The sequence below is a fragment of the Oryctolagus cuniculus genome, chromosome 15 (genome assembly GCF_964237555.1).
Source record: "Oryctolagus cuniculus chromosome 15, mOryCun1.1, whole genome shotgun sequence".
In the NCBI taxonomy this organism is placed as follows: Eukaryota; Metazoa; Chordata; class Mammalia; order Lagomorpha; family Leporidae; genus Oryctolagus; species Oryctolagus cuniculus.
Genome location: NC_091446.1, coordinates 42,891,456 through 42,917,533, shown reverse-complemented (window position 1 = coordinate 42,917,533; position 26,078 = coordinate 42,891,456). Strand labels below are relative to the sequence as shown.

The window sequence follows — 26,078 nt, the reverse complement described above, 5'->3', positions numbered from 1 at the left end:
TTTGCTGCCTACAGGAAGATGTGACTACTGTAAATATATGCACCTAATTACAGGTCACCTGGCTACTTGAAAGAAATACTGATGGATCTAAAGGGAGACTTAGACTCCAATACCATAGTAATGGGCACTTCAATACCCCACTTTCAGCAAAGGACAGATCAACCAGACAGAAAATCAGCAAGGAAACAACATAGTTAATCGACACTATAGACCAAATGGACCTAACAGATATCTTCAGAACTTTTCATCCACACATACAGAATATACATACTTTTCACCAGTGCATGGAACTTTCTCTAGGGATTGACCACATGCTAGGCCATATAGCAAGTCTCAGTAAATTCAAAAAAATTGAAACTATCTCATGCATCTTCTCTGACTACAATAGAATGAAGCTAGAAATCAGTTACAGGCTTCTGGCTTTGGCCTGGTCTAGCCCTTTTCATTGTGAGCAGCTAGAGAGTAAACTAGGGGACAGAAGATCTTTCCAGCTATCACATAAAATGAAAAAAAAATTTTAATGAGGTTTGAGAGCTGGAAAAAATGCTGAAATAAATTGACAGACTTCAAAAACAGCTCAAAAGAGCATTACTTACTTATATGTATTAATTATATCTATCATTGGCAGTATATCTGCTAATATGCATGCACCTTACACATTTTACATACACGACTCAAGTTCTCAAAATGATTTTATGAGACTACTGGCATCAAATTTCTAACTGAGAAAAATGAGGAACAGAGATACTAAACAATCTTTGCATTAGGTCCCACGGTAGGGAATATGGAAAACCTTCAGGTCTGTCTCTGCAGCCCATGCTTGTTAACTATTCTTGCTGTTAAATGAAAAGTCAAAATTCAGGTAAGTTTGCATAGGGAGAAGCAGTTACTTCCTTACGTTACAGTCAGATAAGATATTTTCATAAGGTATATATTTTATTATTGCTAATCCCTTTTATACTTAAAACTTTAAGCCAAAACTAACCATTACACAACCTTTTAAGAAGAAGTGAGTAGCATTAAGGAGTACCTATCATTAGAGAATTATAAACCAGTGGGACACAGTGTCATTTCACATGCCTCCATCGTTTCTTTGGAGAAGAAAAACTCAAAATATTAAAGTCTGGTGGCATATTCGTATCACAAAACCTTCCTCTGCTCAATATGCATAAGCAGGATGGTGCTCACTTTAAAAGTCAGGTATCTTTTAAGAAAATTAAATGAATTTCTTTCAGATTTTACTGAAGTAGCTATAAGTCTTCAGCATAAAAATACAAACTAGTAGGAAATGAGATGTTCCCATGGTAGCAATCACCAGAGAGCATTCATATTTTATATCATAAAACTCACTAGATTAATCCTTTGTGCTTTCATGAATAAGAAATAGATTGCTAAAAATCGCCTGTATCCATTACACATTGTTCTCAGAGTTCCCAAAGACACTACTGTTTTAAAAAGCAGAATATGGAAATCAATGTTTACATTAGACATAATCAATAATTTCTTAAGTGCAAAAATTAATGGAGTGTGTAAAGTATGGGTATGCAAAGAACTTGAATTTCATCATTTATATTCACCATCTACATAATATCTACACTAGATTGCATATATGTGGTTCAAAATTTTCTAATTTCCAGTTATGAAATATAACCCTTTATTAAGATATTTTTAAAATTAAGTAACTACATTAGTTAAAGTAAGGTCTCTGTGAAATTGTCAACTAACTCCTAATATCTGTTAAGTGTCTAGTCACACTATAACCATTCCAAATCAAAAGAACTTGCTAACTTATCCCTTTTGTTTTTTTCTCTAAATTCTTCACTGATGACTATCTTTGTTAAAGACTTACCAATTAAGTGTGCCTTATCCAAACAGTATTATGACTACACAATGTCTTCTTGAAAGCAACTATCAAATATTCAACTAAAAGGCAAAATTTGTTGATTTCTCATTTATGATAGGAGTTCCTTACCTAGGACACATGGAGGATTTTAGGAAATTCCTTCAAATTATACAAAATACCTCATGCACACATGTTGCACTCTAAGGAAAGGTTATATATGGTTTATCTCACTTTTACATTTTTTAATTTATTATTTCTTTGGTTTTTTAAAAATAATTTATTTGAAAGGCACAATAATAGAGAAGGAGAGACAGACACACACACAAAGAAAGAGAGAGAGAGAGAGAAGTATCTTCCAACTGCTGGTTCACTTTCTAAATGGCTGCAACGGCTGGAGCTGGGCCAGGCTGAAGTCAGGAGCCAGGAATTCAACCTAGGTCACCCACATGAGCTGCAGAGACTCAAGTACTTGAATCATCACCTGCTGCCTCCCAGGGCAGGAATTAGCAGAAAGCTAGAATGGGAACTGGAGCTGGGATCCAAACTCAGGCATTCCAATATGGGATGTGGACATCCCAAGGCATCTTAACTGCTACTGTCCCTAACCTCATACTTAAAGGGCTCTATGATCCCCAAAATGACTAATAACAACTAATCAAATATTTGCAATTTGCTCAGTTCTTTAAATTCCTGAATACAGTATACATTACTGCTATGGTTTTGGGCAGAAAGATACAACATCAAGAAGATCTTAATTCTGGCGCTGGCATTGTAGTGCAGAAGGTTAAGCTGCTTATGATGCTGGACATTGGCATCCTATATGAGCACCAATTCAAGCCTCAGCTGTTCCACTTCCAATCCAGCTCCCTGCTAATGTATCTGGAAAAGTAACAGAAGATGGCCCAAGTGCTTAGACCCCTGCAGCCACATGAGAGATTCAGATGGAGTTCTGGGCTCCTGGCTTTGGCCTGCTTAAGCCTGTACCCTTGTGGCCATTTGGTGAGTGAATCACAGACGGAAGATCTCTACCTCTCCTTGTGTCATTCTGCCTTTCAAATAAAGATAAATCTTTTAAAAACAGTTCTTAATTCTCTTGAATGACAATCCATCAAAAACACTATGTTTTTTCCAAAAGACAAACTGATTCTAACTTTCATGCAGAGAAAAGTGAAAATTAACTCCTGGCTGGGGGAAAACAAGGGTAATCTAACCTTACTAAATAGTAAAGTATACAAAGTCTCCAATAATTAATACAGTGATCCAAACAATAAGGCCAATGTAAATGAGAAAAAAAATTGCCTATTTAATAAATGGTGTTGAACAACTAGGTTTCCATCCAGATAAACAAAGTTGGATTCATAACTACATTATTCAGGTAATGTCCAAATATATCAAAGATTTAATCAAAAAACACAAAGCCATCAAAGATACTCTGATAACATTTATCTTCTGATGGAAGAACAAAATTATCTAAGAAGCCCTGTCTTTATTCTCTTTCTGCAAACTCAAACCTGAATCTCACCCAGTCCGTATATCTAACTACCAAATTTAGAGGAACAATTACTGTGTAATTAGCAAAATTCAGATTGTGGGAAAATATGGACAAACTCAACCTAGTCCTTTCAACAAATATTCCAACAGGGAGAAAAAAAAAGGGAAGAAATAATAACCTATAATTAAAAGAGTTTAAAACTTCCAAGTAATTGAAAATTGAGAACTCCATATAGACTCCAAGTAAACACAAATAACATGGTTTTAAAAACAAAGATATTTAATTGACAATTTGAATTTGTACAAATACAAGATAATAATATTGTCAATTTTTGTTAAGTTATAATATTAACCTCTTGATTTTAGAGGTACAACTAAAATATTTACAGGTGAAATATGACAGGAAAATATGGGAAATTTGGAAATAGGGTATGGATGGAGCAGAATTAGCCAAGTCATTTCCTGGAGAAAAAGAAACTACAGAAATTTAAGTATCTTTGACTATGAGAATCTATTTAATTTCTTAGGTTAGATAGTGAGTTCTTACAGTGAGTTTAGATATCAAGTTGAGAAAGAGGAAGACTTTATTCAAATATGTATACTCAGCTAAAGGGGTTTGGGAAAACAAGTATCAAGAGGTTAGAAAATATGAAAAATGCTTTTATAAACTTGGGAGTAGAAAATATCTTGAAAAATTTTTAAAAGATTTACTTATTTGTTTGACAGGCGCACACACACACACACACTCCAACTGCTGGTTCACTCCCCAGATGGCACAATAGCTGGAGCTGGGCCAGGCTGAAGCTAGGAGCCTGGAACTCCATTTGTATCTCCCATGTGGATAGCCAGAGTCCAAGTACTCAGGCCATCTTCCTCTGCTTTCCCAGGCTTATTAGCAGGCAGCTGAATCAGAAGTAGAGCAGTTAGGACTTGAATTGGCACTCAGATTTGGGATGTTGGCATTGCAAGCAGTGGCTTAACCCACTGCCACAGTGCTGGTCCCTTAAATTAATATTTATAAAACCCAGGGGTAGTCATTTAACCTTCGGTTAGACACTGGGTAAGATGCCTGTATCTCATATCAAGATGTGATGTAGTTTCCTATGTCACGACTTTGATTACTGGCTTCCTGTGCTGAGAAGGGTCAGGGTGCATCGCTGCTCCAGCCCCCTCCCCTCACACTCTAGGTTGGTGTGTCCCAGCTCACAGGGGAGGAGGAGCTGCAGCTGACCCGACCTTCTCCAGAGTGGGGAGGGTGCGGCCGTGTCACTGCCTCTGTCACCCAGTGTCATCCAACCTCAGCAGGTTTCTCAGGCCCTGACACACAAATAGATCTGACCTCAGCCCTTAGTCCCTCGCCGCCTGGCCCACCTGGCGCCTTCCCCAGAGCTGACTTTGACTGCAGGGAGGTCAGCACTTTGAGTTCTTTCATCTCTCCCCACCTGCTGGCCCCTCCCGGCCCCAGAGACCCTGCGTTGGTGTGTGTGGCCTGTCACGCAGCCCCTTCTTCTGGGCCTGTGGTTGTGGGTAGGGAGGTGGGGTCTACACGTGTGTGCATGCATACACGTGTGTACATGCACATGGTTTGCTCTCCTGTTTTAAAGGATTCCAAGCCATGTGAAGTTTCCCCTCTGGGTGTGGTCTGGGTTGTAGCAAGTGCTTACTTATGTAGGGGGTGGGGACTGGGCTGGGGCGGGTCATCAGTCCACTGGTAGGGCCGCTTCAGCTGAGCCTGCACCACCCCCAGGGGGAAAGCTGCAGAAGGAACTGGTTTCCAGACTGCGGAGGGATCTGCACTTTTGTTTTGACCAAAAAAAGTTAGCTCTGAAGGGCAGAGGGAATGCCCAAGCCACTGATGCCTAGGGAAGTCCCTGGGCTCCGACCCTCCTGCTGTGTGACCTTGGTCCCCGCCCTGCAGGCAGGGGGCTTGCAGCCTGTGCCTGTAGGGGGAGCCTGAGCCTGACGGAGACCTCTGGTCTTTGGGTTGGAGATGTTAGCTTAGGACATTTGTGCCCCTGCCTGCCTGAGAGCTTCTCACCACCTGCCCCAGCCCGCTGGACCCGATGCTGTGAGGAGCCAGCGTGTCTGGGTAAAAGCAGAGCTCGCTCCCTGCCCCTGCCCCAGCCCTGGGGGCCAGCTTCCATGCCATGACACTGGCAGAGGGGGCTCTTGGTGTCAGAAAGCGCCAAAGCCCCTGCCACCCACCCCACTCCATCCTCCCAGGGACCCCAAGCGAGTGAGGCTGCTGTGAGTGGATCCAGCCCAGACAAGCACTGCCAGCCTCCTGACCTTGCGGTGGGCACCAGCTCTACCTCCCCCCCGCAGGGCAGGGCCCTGGCTTCTCAACCCTGCACCATCTGTCCCCCACACCTCTCAGGGCCAGCCCCTCGGGGCCACCCTCTCCCTTGTCCTCAGCTCACACACAAGTGACAGGCCCAGGCAGATGGCCTCCCTGGGAAAGGTTGGATGCTGCCTTATCCCCCTTCCAGCCCCTCCTCCCATGCTAGCGCACACAGGTACCACCCACACCCAGGCTGCTGGTTTCTTGCCACGTGGTGGGGGGAGACCAGCCCCTCCATCCTTAGAGAGGAGGAAACTGAGTGTTCAGGAGCGTGACTCCGGTGCTGGGCTCCTGGTCCTGGGTCAGTCTGTCTGCTCTGAAATCTAGGCAATTTTGCTTCAATTTTATTTTTTTTAAGAAAACAAACAAAAAAAATCTGCACTAATTTACCTGGTTTCATAGGAAAACTTTTTTTTTATTTTTTACATTTTTTTGGTGTCTGTATTGAATATTTGCTACATTTGTAAAATGTAAGAGGTATATATAATATATGTATATTTCTTTTTCTTTCTTTTTTTTTTTTTTTATTTTTGACAGGCAGAGTGGACAGTGAGAGAGAGAGACAGAGAGAAAGGTCTTCCTTTGCCGTTGGTTCACCCTCCAATGGCCGCCGCGGCCAGCGCGATGTGGCCGGCGCACCGCGCTGATCCGATGGCAGGAGCCAGGAGCCAGGTGCTTTTCCTGGTCTCCCATGGGGTGCAGGGCCCAAGCACCTGGGCCATCCTCCACTGCACTCCCGGGCCACAGCAGAGGGCTGGCCTGGAAGAGGGGCAACCGGGACAGAATCCAGCACCCCAACCGGGACTAGAACCCGGTGTGCCGGCGCCGCTAGGCGGAGGATTAGCCTAGTGAGCCGCGGCGCCGGCCATATATGTATATTTCTAATGTAAGAAACATTTTTTTTTTCTTTTCAAGATTTTTTCTTAAAAAGAGGAGAGAAACAGATATTTTTCAGGAAAAACAAACTTTAAAATAAAAAAAGAGGAGAATAAAACCTTTTTTTCCCCTTCCCCAGCCTCTGACCACCCCTTCCCCAGGATCAGATCACAGAATGTAAACTGAGTCCAGAATGATGTTTCTCTCTCCATGCAGGGAGCTGGAGTCTCTGGTTTTCTCCCTAGGGACGGGCAGGGGACACTGAGGCGAGCAGAGAGGGGCAGGGCGGGGCGGGCGATGGACTTTTTTTCTTTAGTGAAGAAGGAATACAATCAAGTGTTTTGTATTCAAGATGTTGTGCAATAGTTTGGAATGGGACATTGGTGTGTTTAGAGATTTAGTTTAAAAACAAAACAAAAAGATTGATCAAATCTGTACAGTTTATATTGTTCCAGATTTTTTTAAGTTTGTATTAAAAGCATGATATACGATAGCAAAAAAAAAAAAAAAAAGAGTATGTGAATTTGAAATGGGTTCCAGCTCCTGACTCCAGTTTCTTGCTAATGCAGACCCTGGATGGTAGGGGTGATGGCTCAAGTAATCAGTTCCTTCCACCACAGCCTGTGGCCTAAGCCTGGCCCAGCCCTGGCTATTACAGACATTTGGGAAGGAAGCAGGAACTCTCTCTCTCTCTCTCTCTCTGTACCTATCTGTCTCTCCAGTCTCGCCAATAAATAAATATATTAACTAGTAATAAAAAAATCCAGCAGTCATGAAAAAAGGAAAATATCCCAATAAAAGAAGACAAGGAAAAAATATTTACAAATCATATTGATAAATGGCAAATCTTCCTAATATATGGAATTATATATCTATAAAAAAACTACAGTAGAAAAGTAGACAAAGAATATAAACACATATTTCACAATTAAAGTAGCTCTTAAACATATATACTAATACTTATTTCATCCCTACAGAACGAAAATAAAAACTTATGAGATAACCATTTTCTATCATGTTGGTACAAAGTTCCATTACACTTTTCTGGTAAGGCTGTAAGTAAAGAAGTACTACCATTAAAGAAGTAATACTCTAATATTACTGGCCTAAGGATAAATTGGCATGAGCAATTTGGCAATAGCTACCAAAATTATAAAAACAATTCTTCTTCTGAAAAATTCACCATACTAATATTCCTATACAAGATGGAGAGGCCAGTGCTGTGGTGCAGCAGATTAAAGCCCCAGCCTGCAGGACCAGCATCCCATATGGGCACCAGCTGGAGTCCCAGCTGCTCCACTTCCAATCCAGCTCCCTGCTAATGCACCTGGGAAAGCAGCAGGATGGCTCAAGTCTTAGGCCCCTGTACCCATGTGGGAGACTCGGAAGAAGGAAGCTCCTGTTTCCTGGCTTCGGATCAGCTCAGCTCCAGCCACTGCAGCTATCTGGAGAGTGAACCAGCAGATGGAAGACCTCTATCTCTATCTGTATCTACCTCTCTGTGTAATTCTTTCAAATAAATAAAATAAATCTTTAAAAAATGAAATGACATAATGCACTAAAAGTTATTCAGTGCTGCATTTTTATAGCAATGAAAGGCCAGAATTAACCCAAATGTCCCTCAATATGGCATTGATTAAACAAATTACAGTGTATTTACACAATGAAATTTTATGCGATTTGAGAGGGGAAGGGTATATAGAAACTACATGCCAATATGAAAAAAAATCTCAAAAGTAAGTGACAAAAAGAATGCACATAAAATGTATAAATATTTTTGACTTGAAAATGTGGATGGCAGTGGGTGCAAACACGCTCGGAAGCCGTGCGTGCGGGGAGAGGGCGGGGCTGCAGGGCGTCCGGGACCTGTGAACGCCCGGCCGCCCAGGCAGACGCGGCCGCAGCGACGCCAGCTTTGGTTTTCTGTTCGTCTGAAGAGGGAGGAAGCGTCTCCCTCGTCCTCACTGGCTCCCGGCTGCCCTAGCGTCGGGGCCGCAGCGTCGGGGCCGCGACCCCGGGGCCACAGCCACAGGCGCGTTCCCGGCCAGGGTGCGGGGGCTCCTGGGCCAAGGCAGGAGCCCAGGATGTTTCGTTCATGATAAAAACGCTTTGTAAAATTCACATTTACAGAATAATAAAGTCAGTTCAAACCCAAAAAAAAAAAAAAAAAAGAATGCACAGAGAATATAGTTTATGTAAAAAAGAAGAATAACAGCATATTCTAAGTTGTTTATATAGGCATAATTCCAACCTGAAAGAATACAGAAGAAAAACAGGGGAGGAAGGGAGACTTTTCTCTGTGTACTGTGTACCATTTGAAACACATATTTAAGTAACAAAACAAGGGGGAAAAAAAAGCCTCCGGCTGGCGCTGCAACTCACTAGACTAATCCTCCGCCTTGCGGCGCTGGCACACGGGTTCTAGTCCTGGTCGGGGCGCCGGATTCTTTCCTGGTTGCGCCTCTTCCAGGCCAGCTCTCTGCTGTGGCCAGGGAGTGCAGTGGAGGATGGCCCAAGTGCTTGGGCCCTGCACCCCAGGGGAGACCAGGATAAGTACCTGGCTCCTGCCTTCGGATCAGCACAGTGCGCCAGCCGCAGTGCACCGGCCGCGGCGGCCATTGGAGGGTGAACCAACGGCAAAAGAAAACCTTTCTCTCTGTCTCTCTTTCTCACTGTCCACTCTGCCTGTCAAACAAAAACAAAAACAAAACAAAAAAGCCTCTTCACAAAAATATATGTATTTTCTATAGCCAGAGGACAGTATGAAAATATTTGAGTATTTTAGTCTATAGACACAGAAACATATGACTCTTTAAAAACCCAGGCAAATTATGCTGAATTAGTTCAAATATATCATAGTTGTTAATGTGAACAGCCAAAAGTTTTACAGTAATTTAGGTCAAGTTCAAAGCTACATTTCTTCATTTCTCTTTAAAGTGACTTTATGGACACAAATACATTTATAGTATGGAGAAAATTATAATTTTCTACTTACATTTTCATTTTTCAAGATAAGCTTCAAAATTGCTTCTCTTTGTTTTAGAGCCTAAAAAGAGGAAAATATCCAATTAGCATTTCTTTAAAAAGGGGGGGAGGGGTGTATCAAATAATTTTGCTATTATTTATTTGCTGAGAATACCTATAAGAAACAACAGTAACTCTGATTAGGGTCAAAGTGAGGTCTAGATTTGAGACTCAGTTATAGTTGTCTTCCTGACCTAGATTTCTGATTCTCTATCCTCAGTACCTGGCACCGTGTCTGGGAAATAACATGTCCTCAGTGATGACTATCAAGTGCATGATATATGACTCTAAGACCTATGACTATAAGGTCTTTCTTTTACAGCTCTTCAATCTTCATTTAGAAAATTTATGAAAAGTCATCACTGCTATCAGATTTTTTAACTAGAAGAGATGGCAACAATACACCTTCAGTACTTCCTTTTCCAAAATTCACTTATTGTCAGTGAATTGTTCATTAAATACTAGTGAAATTTTATATAGTGGCAGGAATATATTTGTTGAAATGCCTATCAGCTTTTCACTCCAGTGATGACTCATATTATTACCCAGCAACAGGAACTGCACTTAATTCTAATGACTTTCTCACATATGGTAAATATAGGCACTTATAAAATTATTGTCACTAATTTCCTCCTTTTAAGATTTATTTATCTCAGAATTACAGAAAGACAGGGAAAAATAGAGAGAGAGAGAAAAAGAGAGAAAATCTTCCATTTGCTGGCTCACTCCCCAAATTGCCCCAATAGCCAGGGCTGGGCCAGGCTTAAGCCAGGAGCCAGGAGCTTCCTCCCAGTCTCCCACATGGGTGCAGGGACTCAAGCACTTGGACCATCCTCCACTGCTTTCCCAGACACATTAGCAGAGGGCTAGATTGGAACCGGAGCAGCCGGGACTCGAATCAGTGCCCTTATGGCAATACTGGTAGGCACTGCAGGCAGTGGCTTAACCCACTGTGCCACAGTACCAGCCCCTGAATTCATCCTTAGGACACTGACAGAATAGAGCTGGTTACAATGAGTATCAAATCAAACTGCATGAAAACACAAGACAAAACCCCTGCTGTTTATGTAATTCAAGTGTGTCCAGCAAGAAACTTAATTTGGTTTGTTGTATGACCACCAGTAACCACTTTTGTTTACAAGCATTTAACTTGTACAGAATTAAGAAGCTAATATTAATCACGGTAGCACTGTGGCATAATGGGTTAAGCTGCTGCCTGTGGTGCCAGCATCCTAAGTGAGTGCTGTTTCGAGTCTCAACTGCTCCAACTCACTAGGAAAGCAGTGGAAAATGATCCAAATGCTTGGGGCCCTGTACCCATGTGGGAGATCTGGATGACATTCCTGGTTCTTGGCTTCATTCTGGCCCAGCCCTGGCCGTTGTAACTATTTGGAGAGTGACCCAGCAGATGGAAGATCAATCTCTCTCTCTCTGTCTCTGAAACTCAAATAATAAAATAAATAAGACTAAAAGAAGAGGTAGCTAACATTAATCATATACTATAGCATATTATATATAAATAATACAGTAGGTATGATTTATACTATATATGACTTCTATATAGAACAATTTATACTACATTCATATGTAATATATGATTTATATTATATAAGAAAAATTAGCATATAATGAATGTATGTTCACTAAAAACAGAATGAATGGGGGGGTTCACAAAATTCTACTTTCTATGTTAATAGTAAACTAATGTATAACAAATGTGATGAAACCTGTTACAACCCACTGTGATAACTTATACAATATATTAAACTTAGCTATTTTCCTTATTGATGTTATTCTATAATAGATCAAAAACTTCAGCTATTTATTGTACTATAATTCCTATTAGAAAAAAAGGAAAATGTTTAATGTAAAGCACACAAAGTTCACCTAACCAGCAGTAGTCCATGTTTCTAGTCTCCTTGGTGCTCTATCTGCACCGGCCACAAAATGCACCACTGAGCTGTGCTTCCTCCTTGGTGCTGTTCATTCTGACAGAAAAGCTTTTCTTTGTTTCATTTGCCTGTCCAATTCCTACCATCTTCCAAGGCCCACCTGGATTCCATAAACTCCACTGACTCTCCCCAGAGTCACTAATTTTCATCATCATCTGAGACTCTCAGTTCCTTAAACAAATCTCTGTAAACACATTTTACGTTATGTATTTATATTGTCCGCATTCCCTGCACCAGAATCCTTTGAGGACAGGGACCTTGTTCTGTTCACTAGCAGGTGTGTGACACAGATTAATGCTCATTAAGTATTAATCATATTAAATAAGTTTTATAGTCTTATATATTAAGTTAAAATTATTCTTCGTTGATTTATGAGGTACATTTTTAAAGAGCAGTTAAGTATATGCATATCCTCAGAGAAATCAGAGATTGTAATTGTAACCAACATATCATGGGAGTAATTTTATAGAAACCATAAGGAATCTTTAGGAAACCATGTTTATTGCCTCAAACTGATCTGTTAAGTTACAGAATATAAGTTGGACAAATGGTTTTTAGCAGCAGATTATAAATGGAGCTTTTATTTCTAAGATTATAAATGGTACTTTTATTTCAAAATCTGAAACTATGTTTCTTTCATTGACTAGAAGTATAACATGCTGATTGTACAGAACATACGCTTTATTATAAAAACCTGCTTTTTATTCCTTAAAGGGCCCACAGAATTCAAGATATGAGGATTGTGTGCAAAAATTATAGGAGATCAATAAGTTATAACATCTACTTGAAGATACTTCTTAATTAACAAAATGCTAGAAAAAAGGGAGCACTGGTTAAATATTTACACATTTATATTCTTAAGTTACAGAATATCTTAGCTACTAGAATCATTTATGTTGGCAACTGGGAGTACTGATTACATTTGGCAAATATCTCCATCTCCCTCTCTTTATTCAGTGCTACTCCCAAACTATAATTTAGATTTTCTTATGTTATCTTCCTCCATAGATGAATTGTGAAAGTAAATTGCAATCTTAGGCCAGGCAAACTTAAACTAAGTGCAAAATTGGAAAAGGAACAAATAACACTGTTTTTAGAATAGGAAAAAGAAGAAAATGCAAGGAAGGCAATGTGAAGGACAAAGAAGTAATTGTGGAGTTTCCTGCCCCACTCTTCCCTGTCTGTTATAAATCTTATAAAACTTAACATTCCCTTCTTTAAAATATTAAAGACCTATTAAAAAGATGAATTTGTAACCATTCATTATTATCAATCAAGACCACCTACAGGCTGGTTGATATGAAATCTTGTAGGCATTCTTCTCATTATAGCCGAGTCAAGATCCTGAGGGCGATTAGTAGCTCCCATCACTATGACCTAAGTATATAAAGAAATGTAAAGTATTAAATCTACTAACAGTAGTCCTTGAAGTCATTATTACTAAGGCTTAGAAGATAAACAATTAAATGGCTTTTAAAATGAAAACATTAAGAAATCTGACTTTAATACACTATCATTTCTAGATTAAAACTGAACTTAATTATAAATAGATCAAATAAATACTAGAAAGACTAATACATTTCACTGAACTTCTACAAACTAAAATATGTACCATTGTTAGAAGTACCTTTACTGAACAATTATAAGGATTTTAAAAACTACTATTATTTTGTAAAAGATGGTTGCTCAATGAATATATGTTAAGTGACAGAAAAGCATTGGGTTATCACTTGAGTGTAGTTTGTGGGAATACATGTGGGGAGGAATTCTTCAAGTTCTGTGGTAGTATCATTGTGAAAAGAATCATTTCCCTTTAAGTCCAAGGATTCTGGCAATACAGATAAGTACTCTTCTCATGGTACTAATAGCACTGCTGTTGGTATCTGCTGAATGCTAAATAAAACCTCAAGCAATTCAACTTTAAACAAAAGCAATACAATAAAAGCAAACATCAAAAACCTGAGTAGACTTAAAAAGAAAAACAAAGTGGCACTGTCAACTTCTGGTTCTATGTCACTTATTTAGAAAGAACATAAAAATGAAAAAAAAAATCAACTTCAAAAATCAATACAAACAGGGGCAGGTGCTATGGTACGGTACGTTAAACAGTGGTCTACAGTGCCAGCAACCCATATGGGTACAGGTTTAAGTCCCGGCTGCTCCACTTCCAATCCAGTTCCCTGCTAACGTGCCAGGGGAAAGCAGCAGCAGATGACCCAAGTTCTTGGGCCCTGCCACCCACATGGGAGAACTAGATGAAGCTACTGGCTCGTGGTTTCAGCCAGCCCAGTGCTGGCCATTGTGGATATCTGGAGAGTGAATCAGCAGATGGAAGATCTTTCTCTCTCACCCTGATTTTCAAAATAACATAATAAATAAATCTTGAAAAGAAAAACCAACACAAATAAAAAGATAAACAAAAGTTCATTTCTGAAGGGTGTCAATATTATCAGTACTGCTGATACTTCAGTATAATTTAATAGCACACATCTGCTATCCCAAATGAAATTCAGTGGTATTATATGCAAGGATAGTTCTCTAACATTATTTTATTTCTGCCTAAGAGATTTTAGATTTCTGAAGTAGCCTGAAATTTAACTTCAGAACATGTTAAAATATCCACCAAATCTTATATTCTACTTCTCCTCTCTTTATATGTAATGATATTTAAGAGCCTCAGAGCCAAATTACTTTTAATTAACCATGAGAGTTTGCCAGCTAAAGAATATAAATACAAATATAAATTTAAGAAATGCTAGTTTCACAACATTTTACCATTTTTATTTAGATTAAGTCCTAGAATCAAAATACTAATATTTTGTTGACTGTCTACCACTCAGTAAGTTTAATAAGAAAAAAAATTTTTTACCAATGTAAAACAAGTCTTAAAAGGGATCAAATGGACTAATTATATAACAAGGATGAATGTAAGGATATTGTGATATAGAGTATAGTAAGTGTCAAGAGAGACTCAAAGTGAAGTTTGCTGAAGACTGTCACATTCAGTCATAGAGAATTGCAAAAGGCACTGGGTACTACAGTTGAGACAGTGTTTTTAAAAAAAAAAACTGAAAAATGGTTGCATTTTCAGAAACACCGTAGGTAAACAAATAACCTAAAACAAGACAAAATAAAAAACCCAGTACAGAAGATGAAATGCTAGAATATAGAATCAAGGAATCCAAATAAATCTAACACAAAGTTGTCTACTGAATACATAAAAGACAATAACAGTATTCAGGATGAAAAAGCAAGAATGACTGAAACTACCTCTAGTCTCAAAGAAGTAAATTTTAAGGAGTACTTTTAAGGGGCAAAGCCAGAAGTTTTACACATATCTTAATTCTATGTTGTACAAATGAGCTAAAATTAAAAGTGTGAAGTAACATTAATGTTCTAATACTGAAGTAACAAAACCAACATAGCTTTTAGTCATTATTGTTAAAGCTCTCAAAAATCTTTAAAACAAAACATGAAGATTTTGAAATAATTTTATATTCAAAATAATCATTTAAACTAATGCATCAAAACTTTAACTCTGCCAATGAACACCCCAAAAACAACACTGCATCTTAAGTATCTTATCTCTCAAGAGGAAGACTAGGTCATCAGTTACTAAGGTTTTCAGTAATGGTGAAAGCTTTCATTGGCTCATTCACTAATCTTGTTTCCTATAACCTTACAAGAAAGTTGGCTAGGTACTAGGTTTCATCTACAGTCATAAAAAAGACAATTTTAGAGAAAAGTTAACTGATTCATATTAAAGGAAATGTCTAAACCTATTCTGAAAATTATTTATATCAATTTTAACCTCTTCAACACACAATTAAGTAAAAAACAAAACAAAACAAAACAAAAAAAAAACAAAAAACTACTAGTGTAACAAAGAACTGTGGATCTGAAAGTCCAGTATTAAGGTGTACCGTGTCAGAATCACCCAGAGCTGTGGAGCTAAGGATGAAGTGGTTCTGGGGCATACATCATCCAATAGCTTTAAACATTTTTACTTTATTTTTTTTAAAGATTTACTTATTCATTTGAAAGGCACTTACAGAGAGGGATGGGGGGAGGCAGGCAGACATCTTCCATTTGCTGATTCATTCCCCAAATGGGTGCAATGGCCGAGGCTAGGACAAGCCGAAAACTCCATTCAGGTCTCCCATGCAGGTGGCAGGGGCCCAAGCACTTTTCAGGCACATTAGCAGAGAGCTGGATAGGAGGCGGAGCAGCTGGGACTTGAACTAGGGCACAGTGCTTGTACGGGATGCTGGCATCACAGGTGGTGTTTTAACCTGTTGCGCCACAATGCCGGCCCTTTTAAATGGTTTAAAACTGCACTCTGATAAGCTATAATGTAGTATTAAATATCTGCTTTTACATGAGCTAACTATCATCGTCTTAACTGCTTGAAACAACATTGCTTACAATGATAATTAGTTTTTGGCAACCTGTAAATGACTTCTACTGACAAATCCCATAGATTTATCAGAACCTATTAATAGAAAAAATTTCTGTTAATGTCACCCAAATTTATGTTTTATTTTCTTTTCTAACCATTCAACAAAGCTAAAGGCTATTTCCTTCCTAATAAAACTATATATTTTTTAAAGATTTATTTATTTACTTGAAAGTTACACAAAGAAGGAGAGGCAGAGAGAGAAAAAGAGGTCTTCAATCTGCTGGTTCACTCCCCAGATGGCCGCAATGGCCAGAGCTGCACTGACCCAAAGCCAGGAGCCAGAAGTTTCTTCCAGGTCTCCCACGCGGGTACAGGAGCTCAAGGACTTGGGCCATCTTGTACTGCTTTCCCAGGCCATAGCAGAGAGCTGGATTGGAAGTGGAGCAGCCGGGGCTCAAACTGGCGCCCATATGGGATGCCGGCACTACAGGTGGTGGCTTTATCCTTTACGGCACAGCGCCGGCCCCTAAAACTATACTTTCATAAAGGTATCGCAGAGCAAAGACATGCGTCTTCATTTTCTTCTTGACAATGATATGGTTCAGGCTCCTGATTTTTTTTTTTTTTTTTTTAATTTGACAGGCAGAGTTAGACAATGAGAAAAAGAGACAAAGAGAAAGGTCTTCCTTCCATTGGTTTAACCGCACAAATGGCTGCTACGGCCGGCGCACTGCGCCGATCCGAAACCAGGAGCCAGGTGCTTCCTCCTGGTCTCCCATGCAGGTGCAGGGGCCCAAGCACTTGGGCCATCCTCCACTGCCTTCCCAGGCCACAGCAGAGAGCTGGAATGGAAAAAGAGCAACCGGGACTAGAACCCGGCACCCATATGGGATGCCGGTGATGCAGGTGGAAGATTAACCAAGTGAGCCACGGCGCCGGCCCCCCAGGCTCCTGATTTACAAACCTAAGAAATTCTTAAATTCTCTGGCCAAAAAACATATAAAACTAAAAAATATATTTTAAAAAAACTCAAATAAGGTAATCTGTAAGTCCACAAAAAAAAATAAAGGAATTAGCTGAGGCCAGCAATAAAGCCTATGCATGAGAGAGGTAAGCAAGGCTGGACCACAAACCATGTAGGTACCTACTGTTCCCAGAAAGTAGGGTGTGTCCTTGACACCTTACAGATCAAAGCCTACTCTACTGAACACCAAGAATTGTGAATTACTACAGCCTAAGAAAAGTGGTGAAATGTTAGAAAATCCATTCAACAGAACCTGGTTTTAGGTCTTAAGAGACAGCACACACATGTGCATATATACTCTGAAACGTCATGGCAACAGCCTGTCAAAATAGACCTAGGCAACTTGAAAAACAATCTAAAAGAATTTCTAACACTGAAAAATATAATATTTGAAATAGTAAGTCTGTGAAAAATTCAATAGCAGAAGGGCTTTAAGGGAACGAAGAATTCTCAAACTGGAAGTGGTAAAGAATTACCCAGAACACAGCACAAAGAAACAGAAAATTTGAAAGAGAAGCTAAAAGGCATGAAATACAAATAAAATCCTAAATATGTACAACTGACATTCAAGGAAATAAAACATGGGGAATGGAGAAGAACCAATAATTGAAGAAATACAGATAAATTTTTAAGAAGTGATGAAAGATGTGATTCTAAATATATTATGCTTATAAAAAGGCAAAAACATAAAAAAGAAAATAGCTACTAAAGTTAAGACAAAAAACTGCAAATTTCTCAGTGAGATATAAAAAGGTGATTTATGAGGGGAAAAAAAGGAAAAATGGTTGTAGCATTTCCATTTCCAGTAACATGGTAGAAAAAAAATAAACATACTAAATAAATTTAAAAAAAATTTACTGTGATATATATATATATATATACACACACAATGCAATATTATTCGACCATAAAAAAAAGAATGAAATCTTCTCATTTGCAGCAAAATGGAAATGGAGAGCATGGTAACTGAAATACGTCAGACACAGAAACAAATATGCCTTCATATGTGGAAGCTAAAAAAATCTGAACAATTATCAGAGACTGGGAGGGATAGAAGGGAATAGAGGTAAGTTGGTTAATGGGTGCCAACTAACTCAGAGTTAGAGAGGAGGAGTAAGTTCCTAGTGCTGGTACACAGCATTGTGGAGTGACTATAGATCACAATTACCCATCAGAAGATACTTTATGAATAAACAGAAGAAAGGAGCTCCAAGGCTGTAATCATAAAATAATGTCAAAAAGAAGAAAACAGATTGCCTTGACTTGATGAATACACATTGTACAGTATTGAAATGTCACACATAAGTATACCTGTTAAAATTTTTTATTCAAATAAAACCTTTTACAATAAAATTTCCATTGAGCTAGCAAGAAAATAGACTATTTAGAGGTTAAGAACTAAGTGAAAGTGAGAACCAAAACAGGAAAATTGACAAATGAAGCTGGCTTTCTCTTTGGGGGCCTATCAAGAGAACTGAGATGTGGTTTTCACAGCCTTGGAGGGAAAAAGAGATAAAGTCCAGGATAGAAGATCATCTTGTGTTAAAAAAGGGGCGGGGCGGGGGGGGGGGGCTAAGGGAAAGCACATACAACATGATGTAACAAAGTATGTAGGGGCCCAGTGCTGTGGCAATGCCGCCTGCAGTGCAGGCATCCCATGTAGGCGCCGGTTCAAGTCCCGGCTGCTCTCACTTCCAATCCAGCTCTCTGCTGTGGCCTGGGAGAGCAGTGAAAGATGGCCCAAGTCCTTGGGCCCCTGTACCTGCATGGGAGACCTGGAGGAGGCTCCTGGCTCCTGGCTTCGGATTAACACAGCTCCAGCCATTGTGGCCAACTGGGGAGTAAATTAGCAGACGGAAGACCTCTCTCTCTGCCTCTCCTCTCTCTGTGTAACTTTGACTTGCAAATGAATACATAAATAAATCTTAAAAAAAAAAAAAAGTGTGTAAGTTTCAGCACTTTACACACGTGGTAAATGAAATAGGTGGCATAAGAACTGAAAGGAATTATGGTAAGAATCGAAAGTAACTGTCAAAAAGAAGGAATACTAAATAATCATGTATAAAATATCCACAGACATCAGCCATTTCCTCTTCCCTGGTACAGTGTTTCTGAGAATTCCAAGGAGAGGCTTTACTCTAGCTTTTTTTGTATTTTCTATTGCATCTGTTTCGGTCACTCAGGAAATCTATCTATTTTGTTAATCATGAAGTCTTCAAAATGGATGAAATTTATACATATCCTGTCTTTCAGGGTCCTTATCACTTAATGGTAAGTATAAAAGTTATGCGAAAAAACACTTTTAAACAAAAGTTTAACAAGTAGCCCATCAAATTTTCTATGAAAGTACCTGGCAGCTGTGATCAGTATCCAATCCATCCCACAGACTCATAAACTGAGCTTTCATCATGGCTGTAGCTTCATGGTCAGAACTTGAACGGTTTCTTAGAAAGGAGTCTAGAAAACAGAAGTCATTAACTTTAGAAATAAATAACGAATTATTTACTTCATATAATTTCAAATCATTTCATTAAAAACTAACTACTTCGCAAGAGATTACAAGGAAAGGGGATTAATTATGCCTTTTCAGACATTACTCTGCTATCTCAAAACAATATTCGCAAATGATTGGGCAAAGTAAAACACAGTTCACAATCTTCATTTTTCCCTAAAAATGCATTCATGCCAATATTTATAAGAGAAGTAAAGGATCTGATGCTGAGAGGCTAAAAAAGGTCAATTAGAGTCTTAAAGGAAAGCTTACATGCGTTGCATCTCCCTTTACAGGTCCTCTGAACACTATGTATTGTTAATTATTGTGTCACATCCTTTTTCCAAACATACTTAGCAGGTAATAAACAAACACAACATGAGAAAATGTCTAATACACAATTAATTGGGAAAATCTAGAACAGAAACATTTAAAAACATACATACTAGCAAACATGCATATATTCATTTATGATATACATAGTAAAAAGCTTTGAGGGGTCAGTGCTGTGGCACAGAGGGTTAAAGCCTTGGCCCGCAGCGCAGGCATCCCATATGGGCACGGGTTCAAGTCCCGGCTGCTCTACTTCCAATCCACCTCTCTGCTATGGCCTGGGAAAGCAGTGGAATATGGCCCAAGTCCTTGGGCCCTTGCACCCACATGGGAGACATGGAAGATGCTCCTAGCTCCTGGCTTTTGATCTGCCCAGCTCTAGCTGTTGCGGCCATCTGGGGAGTGAACCAGTGGATGAAAGACTCTCTCCCTCTGCCTCTACCTCTCTCTAACTCTGCCTTTCAAATAAAATAAATAAAACTTTAAAAAAGCTTTGGGAATACATAGAAATAATAACATCTTTTTCTCTCTCTCAGAAATGGACTTAAAGACACCATTAACTTTATTTTCTGTCTTCCAAATAACCTATAATAAACATAAAAGCTTTTACAAGGGGAGAAAATGTGTTTCTTTTATAACATGAAAAAACTGAAAGGTGTTATACCCTAAGAATGAAAAAAATAGTAAAAATAAATCTTGGCTTTTCTAGTACAATAACCATTTCAAATGCTTTTGTCTTACATCCCTAAATGTCACTGGCATTTCTGAGTAACTGTCACATCAGCACTAAAACTATAACTCCAAGTTTGCCAATTATACAAGCAAGTAGTATAAAAATGCTTTATAATATGCTAAGTTCCAACTTTGAAAAAATTTTTTTGGAAAAAAAAATATATGAGTACCATTACAATCTAAGAGTCCTACAATAAAAAACATATATCTGAGTCCTACAATAAAAAACATTTACCCCAGATGTTCTTACATAGTTCCAGTTTCATACAATCTGTCCCACCATTGAACTAATTGAACATAATTGAAGTAATCTATCTACTCTAGATGTAAAAGTCCAGAATAATCATTTATAATTTGCTTATTTTTAAAGATAAATTTTATAAATGTACCTGACTACTTAACTCCCTTAATTATCTACACAAATAAGAAGTGGTTTTGACAAGATGACTGCTTAAAATAATAGGAAAACCTTAACTGGATAAGTATAAATAAGTACATCATAATTACATTAAATATGAATGGATTAGTGTTAACTCCAAAGACATGATTAAGATATTAAAGCTAAGTGTTACCACATGAGCCAGTGATTGTGCTTCTAAGTATTTACCTGTGTGCTGCCAAGTGTTCAAAATGATAAGAGGATGGAAAGACATATGTAACCACTAAAAAAAAGTTGAATAAAACCTTTTTTAAATAGTTAATGCATATTTGACAAATGATACCACAATAATTGGATACCACATGCCAAAAAGAAAAAAAGATCCAGGGGGGCCAGCACCGTGGCTCACTTGGTTAATCCTCCACCTACGGTGCCAGCATCCCATATGGGCGCCGGGTTCTAGTCCCGGTTACTCCTCTTCCAGTCCAGCTCTCTGCTGCTGCCCTGGAGTGCAGTGGAGGATGGCCCAAGTGCTTGGGCCCCTGCACCCGCATGGGAGACCAGGAGGAAGCACCTGGCTCCTGGCTTTGAATCGGTGTAGCTCCAGCCGTAGAGGCCATTCTGGGGGTGAACCAACAGAAGGAAGACTTTCTCTCTCTCTCTCTCTCACTGTCTATCTGTCAAATAAATTTAAAAAAATCTGGACATAAATTTCATACCTCTCACAAAAATAAACTCAAAATAGACTATGTAACTAAATTCAAAATGCAAAACCATAAAACTTCTAGAAGTAACATTGGAGGGGACCTTTGGTTTGGTGACGAGTTTCTACATAAAACAATAAAAGCATGATTTCTCAAGAAAAAAAATGATTTTATTAAAATAAATAAATTCTTGTCTGCAAAAGACATTGTCCACAGAATTAAAAAACAAGTCATGGACTGGGAAAAAATATTTGCAAAAGATATATCTAATAAGTGACTTGTATCCAAAATACACAAAAAAAATTCTTAAAAATTCAGCAACTGGGGGCCCGCACTGTGATGCAGTAGGTTAAGCCTTTGCCTGCGGCACTGGTATCCCTTATGGGCGCCGGTTCATGACCCAGCTGCTCCACTTATGATCCAGCTCTCTGCTTATGGCCAGGGAAAGCAGCGCAGAGTGGCCCAAGTGCTTGGGCCTCTGCACCCACGTGGAAGACTTGGAAGAAACTCTTGGCTGCTGCCTTCGGATGGGCCCAGTTCCAGCTGTTGGGGCCATTTGGGGAGTGATCCAGCAAATGGAAGGTCTTTCTCTGTGTCTCTCCCTCTTTCTGTCTGTAATTCTACCTACCAAGTAAATAAATAAATCTGAAAAAAATAAAATTCAGCAACCTGAGGCTAGCACTGTGGCATAGTAGGTAAAGCTGCCACTATGGTGCTGGCATCCCATATAGGCACTGGTTTAAGAACTGGCTGTTCTGCTTCTGATCCAGCTTTCTGCTATGGCCTGGGAAAGCAGCAGCAGATGGCCTTGGGGCCCTACATCCGTGCAAGAGACCTAGAAGAAGCTCCTGGCTTTGGATCGGCCCAGCACTGGCCATGGTGGCCATTTGGGGAGTGAAGCAATGGATGGAAGACTTCTTTCTTTCTCTCTGCTTCAGCCTCTCTGTAACTCTGCCTTTCAAATAAATAAATGAATCCTTAAAAAAAGAATTCAGCAACAAGAAAACAACCTGATTTTAAAATGGGTACAATATTTGAACACCTTACCACAGAAGAAATCCAGATAGCAAACAAGCATATTAGGATGCTGGTTAAGTCTTTTATTTTATTAACAGGGTTTAATAAATGTTAAAAATTAGATCTGGTTATCTAAATACCACTTTTAAAAAGGCTCTTTCAAATACTCACATAGAAAACATACCTATTTCATCTATAAAGATGATGGATGGCTGTAGCTTTATGGCAAGAGAAAAAACAGCAGCAGCCAACTTCTGAGATTCTCCATACCACTTATCAGTCAGTGTTGAAGGCTGAAGGTTAATAAATCGGCAGCCTGCTTCTTTGGCTGTCGCCTTAGCAATCAATGTTTTACCACAGCCTGGAGGCCCATAGAGAAGCACACCTAGAAATTAATAGTATTTCATTAGTTTATATGATAATCAATATAATGCTGATTCTGCCCGCATAGAATTTTCCCAATATTCAATTATGCTTTTGTTAATTTTGTTATTCAACTGTGCTTTTACATAGAAGAAAGCAATAAAAAGAAAGGTTCTATGTTCTAAGTTCAATGTTACCAAGGACATGTATTTGGTGATTTCAGCACCCATGTGCCTCCTCCTTTCATAAAAGGAATACTAATGACACCTTGAAATCTAAATTCACCCCATATATCAATGGTGGACAAACAAAATCATCTAATGCTCTCTACCTTTATAAGCTAATAAATAACAACAGAGATGAGACAACATCAAAACAGACTGTGGCAAATATCACTTTGCTACTGCTCAGACTTTAGCCAAAAGGATATGTGTTGGCCGGCGCCACGGCTCACTAGGTTAATCCTCCGCCTGCGGCACCGGCACCCCAGATTCTAGTCCCGGTCGGGGCGCCGGATTCTGTCCCAGTCGCTCCTCTTCCAGGCCAGCTCTCTGCTGTGGCCCGGGAGTGCAGTGGAATATGGCCCAAGTCCCTGGGCCCTGCACCTGCATGGGAGACCAGGAAAAGCACCTGGCTCCTGGCTTCGGATCAGCGTGGTGCGCCGGCCGCAGCGTGCCGGCCGCAGCGGCCATTGCGGGGTGAACCAACGGCAAAGGAAGACCTTTCTCTCTGTCTCTCTCTCACTGTCCACTCTGCATGTCAAAAAAAAAAAAAAAAAAAAAAGGATATGTGCCTTTTTCCAGATAATGATTTTTCCTAAAAGGAAAATAAATGATCACTTTTAATTTCCAAAGAATAAAACTGCAGTTTTAAAATATTATTTTTACTGAGAGAGACGAAGTCCCCATCAGCTCCCTTTCCAAATGCCTGTGGGCTGGGCTAAGCTAAAGCATAGAGCCAGGAGTTCAGTCCAGGTCTCCCATATGGGCAGCAGGGATCCAACCACTTGAGCCATCACTTGCTGACTCCCAGGATGTGCATCAGCATGAGGATGGACTCTGGAGCAGAGCTGGGACTCAAACTCAGGCACTCTGATATGAGAATCCCCACCAATGTCTTAAGTGCTGTGCAAATGTCTGCCCCTAAACTGTAATTTTAATCTACTTTTTCCTTTGACAGTAATTTTTTGCTAAATATAACTTACAGTATATACTTTAATATACAAGGGATCTAAGAGTTGGATGTTTCCACCAACCTAAAAAATTTTTTCATACTGGGCACTTCAAATTAATGCTCAAACTTCTTCAGGCATACAAAGATTTTTCTGTTGATATAAACAGTTCTTTAAGATTCAAGCCAGGGGCCAGTGCTGTGGGTGTAGCTGGCAAAGCCACTGCCTGCAGTGCCAGCATCCCATATGGGTACCAGTTCCTGTCCTGGCTGCTCCACTTCAATCCAGCTCTCTGCTAAGGCCTGGGAAAGCAGTAGAAGATGGCCCAAGTCCTTGGGCCCCTGCACCCAAGTGGGAAACCCAGAAGAAGCTCCTGGCTTTGGATCAGTCCAGCTCCAACTGTGGCAGCCATTTAGGGGAGTGAACCAGTGGATAGAAGACCTCTCTCTCTCTCTGCCTCTGCCTCTCTGTAACTCTCCCTTTCAAATAAATAAATAAATCTTAAAAAAAAAAAAAATTCAAGCCATAATACCAATTAACTCGAATTTACTTACTTTAAACTTTTCTAAAGCAGATTTTAAAATGCAAATCCATAAGCTCTGACAGGACATGTTAATATTTTCAAGCAACCTTTAAAATTTTTTATTTATTTGAGAGGCAGAGAGACAGAGACAAGGAGAGACCCCTCCCATTTGCTGGGTTCACTTCCCAAATGACTGGGGCTGTACCAGTATGGAAGCCAGGAGCTTAGAATTCAACCATGTCTCCCACCTGGGTGGCAGGAAGCCAAGTAGTTGAGCCATCACCAATGTCTCCCCGGGGTCTGTATTAGTAGAAAGCCAGATGCAGGAGCCAGAGTAGGGAATCAAATCCAGACACTCTGATATAGAATACAAACATCCAGACAGGCAGCTTAACTGCTAGGCCAAGCACTTGCCTTAGTTTTACAATTTTTAATTAAGCTAATTTAGGAGCTTAAAATGGATTTATTTATTAAGCTGATTACAATTTAAACATCTTACTGACATGTTCCTTTGGAACAGCCATGTGAAAAAATAAAGAATAGAAATCCAGGTGCCAGCACTGTGGCGTAACAGGTAAAGCCGCCACTTGCAGTGCTGGCATTCCATATGGGCGCCGGTTTGAGTCCCGGCTGCTCTCACTTCCAATCCAGCTCTCTGCTGTGGCCTGGGAGAGCAGTGGAAGATGGCCCAAATCCTTGGGCACCTGCACTTGCGTGGGAGATCTGGAAGAAGCTCCTGGCTCCTGGCTTTGGATCAGTGCAGCCCTGGCTGTTGTCACCATTTGGGAAGTGAACCATTGGATGGAAGACATTCTTTTTTTTTTAAGATTTTATTTATTTATTTGAGAGGCAAAGTTACAGACAGTGAGAGGGAGAGACAGAGACAGAGAAAAAGGTCTTCCTTCCATTGGGTCACTCCCCAAATGGCCACAACAGCCAGAGCTGCACTGATCTGAAGCCAGGAGCCAGGTGCCTCTTCCCTGTCTCCCACACAGGTGTGCAGGGCCCCAAGCACTTGGGCTGTCCACTGTTTTCCCAGGCCATAGCAGAGAGCTGGATTGGAAGAGGAGCAGCCGGGACTAGAACTGGCACCAATATGAGATGCTGGCACCGCAGATGGAGGATTAACCGACTGTACCACAGTGCCAGCCCCGATGGAAGACTTTCTTTCTTTCTCTCTCTGCCTCTGCCTCTCTAACTCCACCTTTCAAATAAATAAATATTTAAAAAAAATAGAATACAAATCTAATGCCATTTCATTTACAGTTGAAAACACATAGGATGACTGCAGATGCTTGGAATTCCTACATTTCAGCATTTGATCACACAATTTAACATGGAAGGTGAAGGGGCAGAAGCTGTGGCACAGCAGGTTGAACCTCTGCCTGCAGTGCCAATAACCCATATAGGTGCTG

At 39.9% G+C, this 26,078-nt stretch overlaps 1 protein-coding gene across 5 annotated transcripts in view; it reads right to left on the bottom strand.

The window, feature by feature from the left end:
* ATAD1 (ATPase family AAA domain containing 1) overlaps window positions 1-26,078 on the bottom strand; it is a 74,413-nt gene that overhangs the window by 6,500 nt on the left and 41,835 nt on the right. For all 5 annotated transcript variants that reach the window (XM_051823327.2, XM_008270130.4, XM_051823326.2 and 2 more), the window contains 4 exons: window positions 22,791-22,991; window positions 19,301-19,407; window positions 12,815-12,904; window positions 9,547-9,597 (listed from right to left, as the gene is read on the bottom strand). In XM_051823327.2, the coding sequence (XP_051679287.1) occupies window positions 9,547-9,597; window positions 12,815-12,904; window positions 19,301-19,407; window positions 22,791-22,991 (449 nt within the window). The remainder of the gene's footprint in view (window positions 1-9,546; window positions 9,598-12,814; window positions 12,905-19,300; window positions 19,408-22,790; window positions 22,992-26,078) is intronic.